General features: G+C 38.6%; 1 protein-coding gene across 1 annotated transcript in view; it reads right to left on the reverse strand.

Annotated features, from left to right (window-relative positions):
- Positions 1 to 983: 983 nt before the first annotated feature.
- ZFR2 (zinc finger RNA binding protein 2) overlaps positions 984 to 13,276 on the reverse strand; it is a 95,915-nt gene continuing 83,622 nt past the window's right edge. The window contains exons 15-19 of the mRNA XM_036739153.1: positions 9,755 to 9,843; positions 7,691 to 7,786; positions 5,343 to 5,454; positions 2,920 to 3,017; positions 984 to 1,160 (exon numbers count right to left, since the gene is read on the reverse strand). Of these exons, the coding sequence (XP_036595048.1) occupies positions 984 to 1,160; positions 2,920 to 3,017; positions 5,343 to 5,454; positions 7,691 to 7,786; positions 9,755 to 9,843 (572 nt within the window). The remainder of the gene's footprint in view (positions 1,161 to 2,919; positions 3,018 to 5,342; positions 5,455 to 7,690; positions 7,787 to 9,754; positions 9,844 to 13,276) is intronic.

The raw sequence follows: 13,276 nt of genomic DNA on the forward strand, positions 1-13,276 counted from the left end.
AGCTGTTCACTACGTGAGTCTCGGCCACCTTTCTGTTTAGAAGGCACTCATTGGCATATGGAAAATTTCTGTGGTTAAGTGGTTCTCAAGTAAATAACAGGTATTTTTAAAGTGAGTGCAGACTATACTCCTTTACTCTATCACCAAAGCCTATTCATAGAGCAGCACCAACCTCTACCTTCACTGCCATTAATGGAACACACTCAGTGCTCTCAAAAGAGAAACCCACAAATTCTCACCCTCAAAGCCCAATAACGGAACCATTACAACTTGTGAAGATTTTAACAAGTTAACAGGAATAGGTGAGTTTTTTCATCTGTCTTCCCTTTATGTTGACTTTATTTAATGAAGAGCAAGTGAAATAAATGTTAATGCTTCACTGACTTGTTTGCCTTATATTACTCTTGGCTCAAAGCTCTATACCTGCCGCAAGTTTTTTGTTTTTTGCTCTTTTGGGAGAGCAAACTAATGTCCCTGATTCTTCCAAATCAATCTTCCTGCTGTCCAAACCCCAAGGTGGGCACCACTACATTCATTCTAACTTGAGGATGGAACAGCCAAAAGAAACGATTTTAAGGTTCAAACCCAACATCTGGCAATTCCCTCTAAGTGCTATGATGCACCTTTAAAGCTTGCAAGAAATACCAGAATTAAAAGATATGCCTGCATCCTTCTACCTATTATTCTGTGGGGAGGGTTTCCTCAGAAGTCAGGGAAAAGGTAGAAAGGGACAAAGTGAAATGGGGCTATTGCCCAAAGGCAATCTTGAAATGATGCAAATTTTAAAATGATTTAAGCACAATTTTAAAAACAAATCTATAATACGTTATTCAAGGGGAAAACACTAAAATTGTCAAATGCCATAGACTAAACAGCAACTCATATATACATACACACATTTACAGAAGAGTACGTGTGCATACATGTGTATGTACATATAAAGTTAAAGTTGTGTATAAATATTATCTTAGCTATAACAGTGCTTAAGCATCATCCTCATCTTTTCTCTCTTTCTTCCTTTCATTCTCTCCTTCCACTGCTTCACTGAAGTCTCTTCGCCGTTTTTTGTTGCGTGAACCAACTCTGCTTTTAGGAGGTGGCAAAGGGTCCATTCCTAATACTTTATGTATCTGTCTGAAAGCTAACATCCGTAAAGCATGCTAGGAAAAAAACAAGAAGAAACACAAAAACAAACATTAGGATGCTTTGCACACTGTTTTCTGAGTTTTCAGGTGGTCACCGTGATTCTATTCAGCCAGCAAAACCTGAAATGACTCGACCCAAGTTGTTACTTACAGATCTATAGATAGAAAGGCTAGAAAGACTCTTAGATTCAAACCCAATCTAGTCCAACCTCCTTTCCCCCTCATGTTTTATGAATGAGGCCACTGAGTTAAAGAGGCTAAGTGTTTTGTCCAAGGTCACACAGATAGCTACATTGCAGAGACTAGAATCTGGATGTTCTGACTCCAAGGCTAGGATTCTTTCCACCACATTCCCCCTCTGATTCCCTTAACATGCACAGTCCTGACGATTGCTAACCACATCACCAGTTCCAGAAAACACATTTTCCAGTGTGGAGGCAAAAAGATGGGGGATCTGTATCTTCCCTTTCTTGATAGGAGTAACTCCATTTTAGAAACTGACCTCCATTTCAGTTAAAGGTGAGGAATCACATTTTCTTTTGTCTTGTTCTTGTGAGCCCTCTTCACTTCTAACCTTGCTTCTAGACTGGTAAAAACAGATGCTCCTACAGATTAAATCTATCTGCAAGGCTAATACTGAAAGAAGTACTATTAGAACTAATTGTATCATACTATCAGTTTAAATATTAATCAAATAATACTATTGTTCCTTTAGGGCCTGTCAGAGAGGAGGGGGGCGGCGCTTTTATAGGAGCCTCCCATGGCCACCTCTCTACTCATATTTTCTGTATTCTAAAAAGGTCTGCCAGAATATTTATGATAGAGATGTTATCCTTCTGTCATGACACCAACCTGCTACAAGAGCTACTCCCCTAAGAACTAGAGAAAACCAGAGCATATGATGTGACCCACGTGTACCTGTGATCAAAGCTGTGAGCTTCAGGAGGGTGAGGAGCGTATCTGTGCATCTCATTATATAAGGCATTGAGCCCAGCACCTGGCATGATGTCTTGGCTAGAGCATAGGCTTTTTGGTGAGAAAGAACATTTAGGATACTCTTAATTCATTAAATGGTATCTGATGCTGGTGACTTTCTAAGGAGCTTTTTGAAAGCATTAATTCTCTTCCCTTAATTAATTAATTCCTTATCAAGAGAGAAATAGGGACAGGCAAACACCTTAAGAGAGGTAATTGATTTTTTATTACAATTGTCACTCTGGGTATAGGTCACCTGACAAACACTAAATGGTGACTAAAAGAACAATGGCACACTTGCTTGCTGATTATAATAAAATAGCAATAAAAGCTCACATTCAAGGTTGAAGGTACAAATGCTGCCCTAGTATCAACCTTTTGAGATATGTAGTACAACAGGCAGTCAATTATCCACGGTCACACAGCTAATTCAGGGTCAGGATTTGAACCCCTGACTCCTTACTTTAAAACTCTTCTTCTACTATGCCAAGCTGACTTTCTAGGGAGGTAGAAGCAATATATCTTAATATTTTATTTCCTGGCCATGGATCTCTGCAGCAAAACATCCTATGAACTACTTGCATTCTCCTATACCAAGTTATCCCTGAAAAAAATTACCATTCACTAGAAACAAATGGCATATGCTTTAAGTGAGATGCCAATAAAGACTACATGTAAACTGTTGAATACATTCCAGAAACCAAACCTCAGATACAATCATTTATATTATAAGGGCCTGGGCCCTGGATAAGCTGGAAACCTCTCAAAGAAAAGATTCTGAGTCATTGTTTCTTCCTACCTGGGCACTGGCTGTGACGTCCTCTCGTTCTTGACTTGTCATGACGTCCAGCACATCTATCTGGTCTTTCTCACATGGATCTTGAAGTCCTGGCCCATCTCAAAAGGAAATAGTTGGGAGACAGAATGAACTGGGGCAAACATCAATAACAAATATATCACTCTTTAACACCACACATGCCCCATACAAATGGTTGGTCTGTAAAGGGTCTTTCAGCCAAAGGGTAGAAGTTGTTCAAGAAGGACTGACACTGACTTTCCCTAAGGTCACTAGGGATTGTTTGGTGTTAATCTTTGAGGTACTTTCTATCGTTGCTTACACTGTGGGAAATTATGTTATTGTTTTAAAATATAGATATTGGTCTACTATATTGAAGTTTCTAACTCATCCACAGTTGCTACTGAAAAGATAATGCTTCACTATGTTCTGACATGTACAATATATTACTGAAAATGAGGATAGACAAAAGTAATTGCTAGAAGCTCTCAGAAATGGTATGGGCTTGCTTACTGAGTGAATTACTGAGGTACAAAGGACTGTTTATTTGCCTGTTGAATGGTCCCAACCTGTAAGACTTTTGTGTTTTTAAAGTCTGAAGGATTTATAGAATGACATGGGCAAAAATTGCACAGGATAAAGTGCAGAGGGGCACTGGCTATCTATGATTATGGAAATAATACCCAAAACAATAATATTACTAATCCACCAAAACATCCCAGAATTTCAAAATCATCTTTCTGATAAACTCAACTATCTGGACCATAACTAAATTTAAAAAAAAAAGGACCTGAGAAGCTGATTTGAGGAGCCAAAATATTGGCAGAATATGCAGAATCTATTAAACAAAGCTAATACATAGTATTCCTATAACATCCCTTCAATTCTCTACTCAAGATACAAAATAAGAATAAATTCTCTTATTTTAATACAATTCTAACAAGCTTGGTTGCCTGGCTTCCTAGCCAATAGCTACCAAGAATAAGGAATTAGAAAGATGTATATATGTATATGTGTGTGTAGGGGGGTGTGGGGGGTGCGGTGTGTGTGTGTTTTCCCAAGTCTGTGTTTTACACAGGGCTGGGAGAGTACTGACAACAGGGCCCACTGACAGTAGCAACTTTCTTGACAACTGATAATATCCTGACAGTGAGAAAGTAAACAGAAAACAATTTTTTTAAAAAAGTAGACATTAAAAACTCAAAAAGTCATACAGGCTAGGACCATTTAGCACAGAGGTAGTAAACAGCTCTATGTACCTTAATCAATAAGTAATTAAGTGCCTGATATGTGCCAGTCACTAGGGACACAAAAATAAAGATGAAGAGAATAAGAGAAAGGGAATAAATATTTATATAGTTGTGCTAAACACTTTACAAATATCATCTCATTTGATGAAACAATCCCTGTTGGTGTTAAGTGAAGCTAGGAATTCTAGACTTGGAAGTAAGAAGACAATGCTTTCTAGGGATGGGGCAAATGCAAATAAATGTGAAATGAAATGCCACATTTCATCTGCTCTTCAATAAGATGGACACTTTGGCCAGATCACAGAGTTTGTGAAGGGGAGGAATATATGTAATAAAGCCTGGAAAGGGTAGTTTGGTATGATGTTGTGAAGGGCTTTAAATACCAAACAGAGAAGTTTGTGTTTTATCTGAGAGGCAATAAGGAGCCACTGCAGCTTCCTGGGAAGGTGAGTGGCACTGTCAGACTTTGCTTTAGAAAAAATCCCTTTGGCAACTGTGCAAAGATACCATCTACAAAAGGGAGATACTTAAGGCAGGGAAACCACTGAGGGGACTACTGCAATAGTCCAGGTGAGCAGTGATGATGGGGTCCCGAACTGGGATAGAGAATGATGTATAGAGAGAAGAGGATGCAAGGGAGGAATGTTATAAAAGTAGAGTCAAGAAGAATTGGCAAGCGGTCTCCATGACATAGCCCTGCATGTGAATTCATAGCGACCACTAATTCTTCAGGGAAAAATGTAAAGGTACGTAGAGCTGAAAGGGACCTTAAAAATCTAACCCCCTCATTTTGCAGAAATTGAGGGTCACAGAGAGAAGGACTTTGCCCAAGTTTATAAACATTATGGTAAGTAGCACATTTGAGATTCAAACTCAGGTCCTCTGACTCCAAAACCAGGGCTTTTCCCACTACACCATACTGCCTCTTTGTTCAGTAGGGTTTATTTAAGGAGAGGAAAATAATGACCACATTTCAGAAAAATTACTACTCATCCTTATAAACAACTTTTTAAAATGGAAAATGACTTTATGCGTAATGCTTTGTTCCCCCAAAATATCTGAAAAGTGAGGCCCTGCTATACTTTTCTATAACCCCTCAATGACTGGCAGATGTTCCACATCCATATTAGGGGGTGACTAATTGACTAGAAGGCTTGAGTCCAGCTTCAGACTGACCTGTTAGGAGCGTTCCTGTGGCTACACATTCTAGCACTCGCCTCATGGCATCTCCTGGACGCAGAGGCCCTGATGCACTGCTCAAAGCCTTTTCCACCAGAAGCTCCATGGCCTATATTGAGAGAGGGAGGGAGAGGAGTAGGGGAGAACATAAGAGTGCCGACCATGGTTGAAGGGAAGGAACCATGACAACCCCCTTCATTAATTAAGGGTATTTTGTCACAGCCTTGGACCCTGGACTTCTCTGCTTCATTTCATTTTGAACACTTCTCAGGAAGCATGACTTGCACAGAAAAAAGTAATTATCAATGAACCCGGGGATTTAACAACACTGTTTACAATGAGATGAAAGTCTGAGAGGGTTCTTTACAGGTCCTACTGATAGGATATAATGGCCTTTGTAGACAAAATTATTTCTCAGTGAGGCTTGATCACCCCTGTAATTTCAGGCAACCATTTTCCCTCTCTGAGTTTCCTCATTTGCAAAATGGGTATGATGACACTGGTGCTACCAACCTCACAGGGCTGTTGTGAAAATCTACTAACACTGTCCAATGTACGTAAAGAGCTTTGTAAATTGTAATGACAGCAGAGGGGCTAGACCTCTGATTTCCGGGGAGGAAGGAAATGGTCCTGGAGAAGAAATTTTTTCTACCAATGCAGGTCAACACCTCTGCCACATAGAGCTTTAAAGAGTTTCCTACCAAGAGGTACTAAGAGTCTGAGTGACACAGTCAATATGTGTAAGAGGCTAGACTTAAAATCCAGGTCTTCCTGGCCTCACAGCCAGCAACTTTCAGTCTATTACACCATGCTGCCTCTTGGGTAAAACATTACATAAATAGTTTTTAACCTTCTTTGTGTACTGGGCCCTTTGGGCACTCTGGTGAAGCCAACAGACTTCTTTTCAGAATAACATTTTTAAATACACAAAAATGCATATGATTACAAAGGAAACTAACTATGTTGAAATATAATTTATCAAAACATAAAAGTTCCAAGTTCAAGGAGTGCCTCCCTACCCCCATCCTGGATCTCAGGTTAAGTACTCCTGATGGAAAAAACAAACTATTGTATTATTAACAATTTAAACATATTATTTTTAAGCAAACATGTTCTAAACTTATTTCAGAACTACCAGGAATCAAAAGGAATTTACTTATTTTCCTACTGAATTCAAAATGCTCTAATTCCAAGAAAAATTAAAAATCACTAATTGGGGCAATCTTTTACTACTACACTAGAAAACCAACACAAAAGTTCATGAAATATAAAAACAAAACATAAAAAAGCCATAAAACATAAAAACTATTGAAAATTAATCACATCCTAGATTGCAACAGAGAGATACAGAAATACTGAGGCAGACATAGGCACATTAAAAAAAAACACCTTAGAGATAAACAGAGAGAACAAACAACAATAAAAACTATAACGGAAATGACAAAGACACAGTAAGATCTACTTAAAGTAGAAAGTAAGAAACAATAATATAACTGAATCTATATACAGAAGGTCCCTCAACAGTGTTTTGCTAACTGTCCCGGAAGACCCGGGTGTTGGCTCTTGGTGAAATGAGTAAAACCTAGGATGGAGGGGGTAGAGGCCAAGAATATGGAGGAAGACTATGAAGCCTTCACCCTATCCTTCTCAAGTTCATATTATCATGACTACTACAAGCAGCAGTACATGTCTATTGAGTGCTTTATAATTCACAAAACACTTTCTAACAGCCCTTCCCTATGAGGCAAGTAGTATAAGAATTATTAACCTCATTTTACAGATGATGAAACTGGGGCTCAGAAAATATAAGTGATTTTCCTATAGTCACATCACTTAGAAATTCCCTAACCCAGTGTTCTTTCCACCATGGCTCTGCTTCTACTTCATTCTTTGCTCTCATTTTTTCTCCTTGTTCACACCTGGATTTATGAGAATCTCTTTTTTCTATCAGCAGGATTGGGACATCTGAAAAAAAACACAGGGCACAAGGGGTGGTATGTGCCATGACTCTCTGGCCTGATTCCTACTGTCTTACCTAAGACTTCAGTTTTTCATGAAACTTTTGTGAATGTACATACTTGTTTAGTTAGAAGTTTGGATGCAAAATTAGACAATTCAAAGATGGCTACTGTTGAGCCCTCCCAAGGGAATACTGAAAACCTCCCAACATAATTGGACTCTTCTACATGTTGGGTATTGTTCTTCTTACCTAACAGGGATGCTAGAAGAAGGAAAATTCCTTCCATTCCTTTGTGACAATATTGAAAAGTCCTTGTCACTGGAATAAATTACTTTCAGAATGACAATGAATTTTAAAAGGAAGCTCAATGTTTTAATTTTCTTACCCAGTCTGGTAGGGCCCCCCATGTTGGCACACGCTGACACAGATCTCGAAGAACTCTGATAACAATCACACAGGACTGTAGACCATTAGCTCTGGCCTTTGGGGAAAGAAACAACACTGTTTGTTCACAGAAAACATGCCCACAAAGGAAAACTTTCTCTAAATGATCTTAAAGAAACTTCCCATTTGTTAAATATTAACATGAATGAAAAAGAGCCTCTGAACATCTGTCAGAACACATGAAGGACTGATCACCCAAAACCCCTGGACCAGATCTGTAGTTTCATTGGTGTATCAAACTCTCATCAAGAAAACTTCCTTTACCAGGACAAATCAGAACCTGCTTTGCAACGTGGAGCCTTAGAGAGTTTCTTGGGACAGAGAGAGGTTATTAAAGTGACTGTCAAGTGGCACATGCATCATCACCATCATCCATGTTTGCAAAAGCACTTTCTAGGTATTATCTCATTTGATTCTCACCACAACCCTGTGAGTTGCTATTATTATCCTCATTTTACAAATAAGGAGGTTGAGGCTGAGAGGTTAAGTGTCTTGCCCAGACTCACAGAAGCAGTGTTGAAGGAAGGATTCACACTCAGGTCTTCCCAACTCTAAGGCCAGCACTCTAGCCCCTAAATGAAGCTTTGCTAGAGGTGGTACTTGAAGCCTGCCCTGCCTACCCCCTATGGTCTTCCTGACTTCAAAACTAGCTCTCAATTCACCATCCTACTGCACGATACCTGGCACAAAGCTTATTGAATGTTTGTTGATTAACTGATGAAATAAATTATAGTTGGTCCTTCCATGTGCAAAGCACTTACACAAACACCACACATAACCATCACCACAATCCATTTTATAGATGAGGAAACCAAGGCTAAGAGACAAGTGATTTGTTTAATGATTCATTGTCTGTCAGATCTCAAAGTTCTCCTAATCTAACCACCTCACTTTATAGGTTAAAAAAAACTGAGCCCTACAGAGGTTAAGTGATTTGCCCAAGGACACAAGGCTAGTAAGAAGAGAAACCAGTGCTCAAACCAGCTTTCCCAATTTCTTGTCAGGTACTCTTACCATAATACTACACTGCTTTCCTAAAAAGGAGATCTCTGATGGTGCTTTTATAGAAATGACTCATTTCTTAATGCACAAGACCATACAATAAATCTAAATTAATACATAGTGTTAAAAAGAAGCATTTCTGAAGTTCCTATTAGTTATATTGCTATAGACTGCTATAGAATTTCAGAGATGAAAGGGATATTGGTGTTTTTCAGTTGTGTCTGGCTCTTAATGACCCCATTTGGGGTTTTCTTGGTGAAGATAGTAGAACGGTTTGCCAATTCCTTCTCCAGCTAATTTTTATGGACGAAGAAATTGAGGCAAACAGGTTAAGTGATTTGATCAGGGCCACACAGCTAGTAAGTGTCTGAAGCCAGATTTGAATTCAGGAAGAGGACTCTTCCTGACTTCAGGCCTGGCATGCTATCCACTGCACCACCTAGCTGCCAACAACAATGACAAAGAATTTCAGAAATGAAAGAGATATTGGAAGTCTTTGAGTCCAAACCCTTCCTTTTACAAATGAAGAAACTGAGACTCAGAGAAGGTAAGTGACTTGTTGAAGGTCAAACAGGTCCAACAAGCCTAATGCACAACTGAGCTGGAATAACCTCTATAATAGCCCTTACTAATGAATCATCCAGCCAATGCTTGAAGAGCTCCAGCGACAGGGAATTCATGACTCCAGTGGGAATTCATTCTACTTTTTGAGAAAATATCTAGCTAATTTTGTTAGGGTCACATTAATACAATGAACCAATTATGCTTTCACATAATTTCCTCTCAACAATCCTTATTTTGCAGGCCCAGACAAACAAGTCTAATCACTCTTCCAAATAATAACTCCAGTATTTGATGAAATATAATACTCTGGAAAGGGTCTTTCCTGGACAGCCATATAGCAGGACTATCACCTCCCTGCCTTTTCTCTCTCCTTTCAAGCAGAAATAACAATTTGCAAATTAGCCTTTCAATGTGCACAACTACTTGGAAAGCGCCTTACCTGGAACCACTTGGCATGGCGAAGGGCAGCTAATGACTCTAGACATTTTTGTTGACTCAAGACATCTACAGGATCAGGCTGAGATTCTTCTGTTTTTTACAAAGAAAAATGAAAACAAAGTTTTTAGCAGAGAGATTTTTTAGAAGAAAAGAAAGAAGAAAATTTCCATCTCTACTACAAACTTACTCTGGACTAATTCCTTAGTCTAGGCTTCAAGTTACTGATGCATAAAGCAGTATTAAAGTCTCATGAGGATGACTCAATGTGGTATGGCAGTAACCCTGTATTCTTGAAGGCTCTGCCAGTGGCACACAGACTGACAGCATGCCAGAAAGGCTTTAAATACAGTCTTAGCAAAGGACTATATCTGTTTTGCCAGTACCTGCCTAGTAAAATACAAAGAAGCTCTTCACTAGTAAGCCAGCCATTGAAGATGAATTCTTTGGCCATGGCAAGACATGAAACAAAAACAAAAACATCAGACCTCACTCCTGTGCAGCCCACCTTCCATTTCTGGCTCTAGTAAATAACTAGAGTGACCAAAAGTGACCAAAGCCTTGTAACCTAAACAGAAGCCTCACACCTATACAATATGAACACTTTCTTTGAGAAGAGAGCTGGCAGGATATAGACATGGCAAGCATTAACTACCACAATAAATTCAACTGATTACATTTTAATAGATAGGAAACAACTGGTCACTGAGGTGAGAGTCATTTCAGGGTCAGACATTTGTGTACAGCCAGACCCAAAACTTAAGATCATTGATCTAGAGGCAGAAGGAACCTCAGAGGCAATCTAACCCAATGCACTTATTTTACAGACAACAACCTGTTGAAAAAAGGAAAAGATCTGAAAAAAACAAAAAAATGGCCCTGACTTCAAGGAGCTTCTTACATTGTACTGGGGAGGGGGTGCGGGATGAGAGGTACAGAATACAAATAACCAAATACAAAATAGTTTGAGGAGGGAGGGAGCCTTAACAACCAAGGAAATCAGGAAAAGTTTCCTATAGAGTTGACACCTGAATTAAGACTTAAAGGAACTCAGAAGTCTAGTAGGTAGGAAAGAGTAGGGAGAACATTCTAGGCAAGGGCAAGCAACAATAGTAAAACCTCCCTAACTTAGAAAAGGTTGGTGGGACTCAGCCTGAGCTAAAAAACAAAAAAAAATTTTTTTGAGGAAATATAATTTCACTACACTTAGCTATTTATAGTATAGAATCTTATTAGCATAACAGAGTAGAAGAGAATAATTTGTAATGTACACCTACATTTTCAAATGCTGCCACCAGTGGTTTTCTTTACTGTTCTGTGGTTAAATAATTTCTTGGACTACATGATTAACCAGTCCTTTTTAGAGGGGTTAGAAGCAAAATAGATAGTGTAAGTGTAAACTTCATCCAAATACATTCAAATTTAGTACATCCAAATATTCTAAATGAACAGTTCTAATATTTCTTCCAATCCAAATACCTGTCTCTCTTCTAGCCAGCTCTCAAGAACTGTTTGCTGGATGAAATACTGTTTTTTATAGTTGGCTTCACAGGAAATAATACCAAATCTACACTCCATCAATAATAACTGACATTTATGAAATTGCTTAAAGTTCACAAAATACTTTACAATAATCATCTCATTTGAGCATTAAAAAGAGCCCTGTGAGGTAAATATTACAGTTGTTATTAGGGATAGGGCCTGGTAAATGCGCAGGACCTGTAATTTCACTGAAATAGGGAACTCTAGGTGAGGAAACTCTACCAGTTCCAGTTGGCACCATTTATGACACTTAGTCTTAGAGAGTGGTATCTAACTCAAATAGAAACAGATCACTGCAACAGCGTATTGACTTAGAAAACTACAAATAAACATTACATTTTATTGTATTTTTATTTATTTTCTTAAACATTTCTCAATTACATTTTAATCTAGTTTTGGCTGAACTTGGGAGTTTTGCGGGGCTCGAGTTTGACACATTTGGAGAATAATGTCAGGGTCACAGAGCCAATATATGACAGAGGCAAGATCTGAATCCCAGCCTTCAAAATTTCAAGGCCAGCTCTCTACCTATTACTGTATGCTGCTTCTCTATCCTGACAAAGGCATTACTATTCTTATTTTATAGATGACAGGTTCAGAGAAATGAAATGACCTGTCCATGGTCACTAGCTATTAAGTTTTAGAGGAAGGATTCAAACCCAGGTCTTCATGACTACTAGGAGGCCTTTTTCCATTTTACCATTAAGGCACCAGCTAGGTAATCTCTAACTAAACAGGACTTCAATTGAGAGTTTTAAAAATGTATTTATATCTTTTGTTTTTACATCACATTCATTTCAAAATATATCTACTTTATCCCATTCCTAGAGAGCAATCCCTTATAACAAAAAATTAAAAAGGAAGAGCAGGGGGGAAAGCAATTCAGCAAAACTAACAGGCATATCAACCAAATCTGGCAGTAGGTGTGATGTTCCACATCCACAGGCCGACACTGCTGCAACCAAGGAAGGTGCTCTTTTCATCTCTACTTGGGGGTTAGGCTCAGTCATTATAATTACTTTTTTCTTTTCCTTTACTTGGATGCAGTTTTGTATATTTTTTCTTGGTTTTTGATTACTTCATTTTGTATCAGTTCACCTAAATCTTCTCATGCTTCTTTATTCTTCACATTCATCCCTTTTTATGGAGTGGTAAGATTCCAGTAAATTCATGTATAACCACTCCCCAAAGGACAGGTATCTACTTTGTTTCCAGTTCTTTACTACTACATAAAGTGCTGCTCAAAATATTTTACTGGCACCTGAATTTTGCTGAAAGAAATTCTAACATCTATGGAACTGATTAGAATTAGGAAAGAATGGAAAAGAACTTTGCTATTAAAAGCTTGTACTACTAAAACAAAGAAAAAAATTTTTTTTTGCTTTTTTCGGCAGGGCAATTGGAGTTAAGTGACTTGACCAAGGTCACACAGCTAGTACATGTGTCAAGTGTCTGAGGCCACATTTGAACTCAGGTCCTTCTGACTCCAGGGCCAGTGCTCTACTCACTGCACCAGCTAGCTGCCCAACAAAGAAAAATTTTAAACCAGGTATCAGAGTTATTACCCTGTTTTGGATCCAGGATGAAAATGGTGAATCAGAGAATAAGGGGATAATTTAAGACTGTAAATAAATATTAACTTAATTCTTGGTACTCTAAACAAAAACTAGAAACCAAAAGGAAGTTGCAGCTAAATAGGAGAAACAAATGCTAATATTGGCAGAATTGGTTTCATTGTGAACCCAACAGCAATAATAAAAATCATGCCATGAAATGCCTCTTGGTCATCTTGTCTTGAAGTGCTCATGATAAGCATAAGTAAGAAGATGCCACAGAGAACTCTTCCTCTCCCCCACCCACTCTTCAGTTCCCAATGGGTGTCAGAAAATACAGAAGTGCTAATGTTGTAGGGAGCCCTTCCCACAAATCTTTTTGGCAATGCTTCCTTTTCCCTTTTTCCCTCCTGGGTGGTAGGAGGGAGGAA

This window comes from Trichosurus vulpecula, chromosome 1 (genome assembly GCF_011100635.1).
Source record: "Trichosurus vulpecula isolate mTriVul1 chromosome 1, mTriVul1.pri, whole genome shotgun sequence".
NCBI classification, from domain to species: Eukaryota; Metazoa; Chordata; class Mammalia; order Diprotodontia; family Phalangeridae; genus Trichosurus; species Trichosurus vulpecula.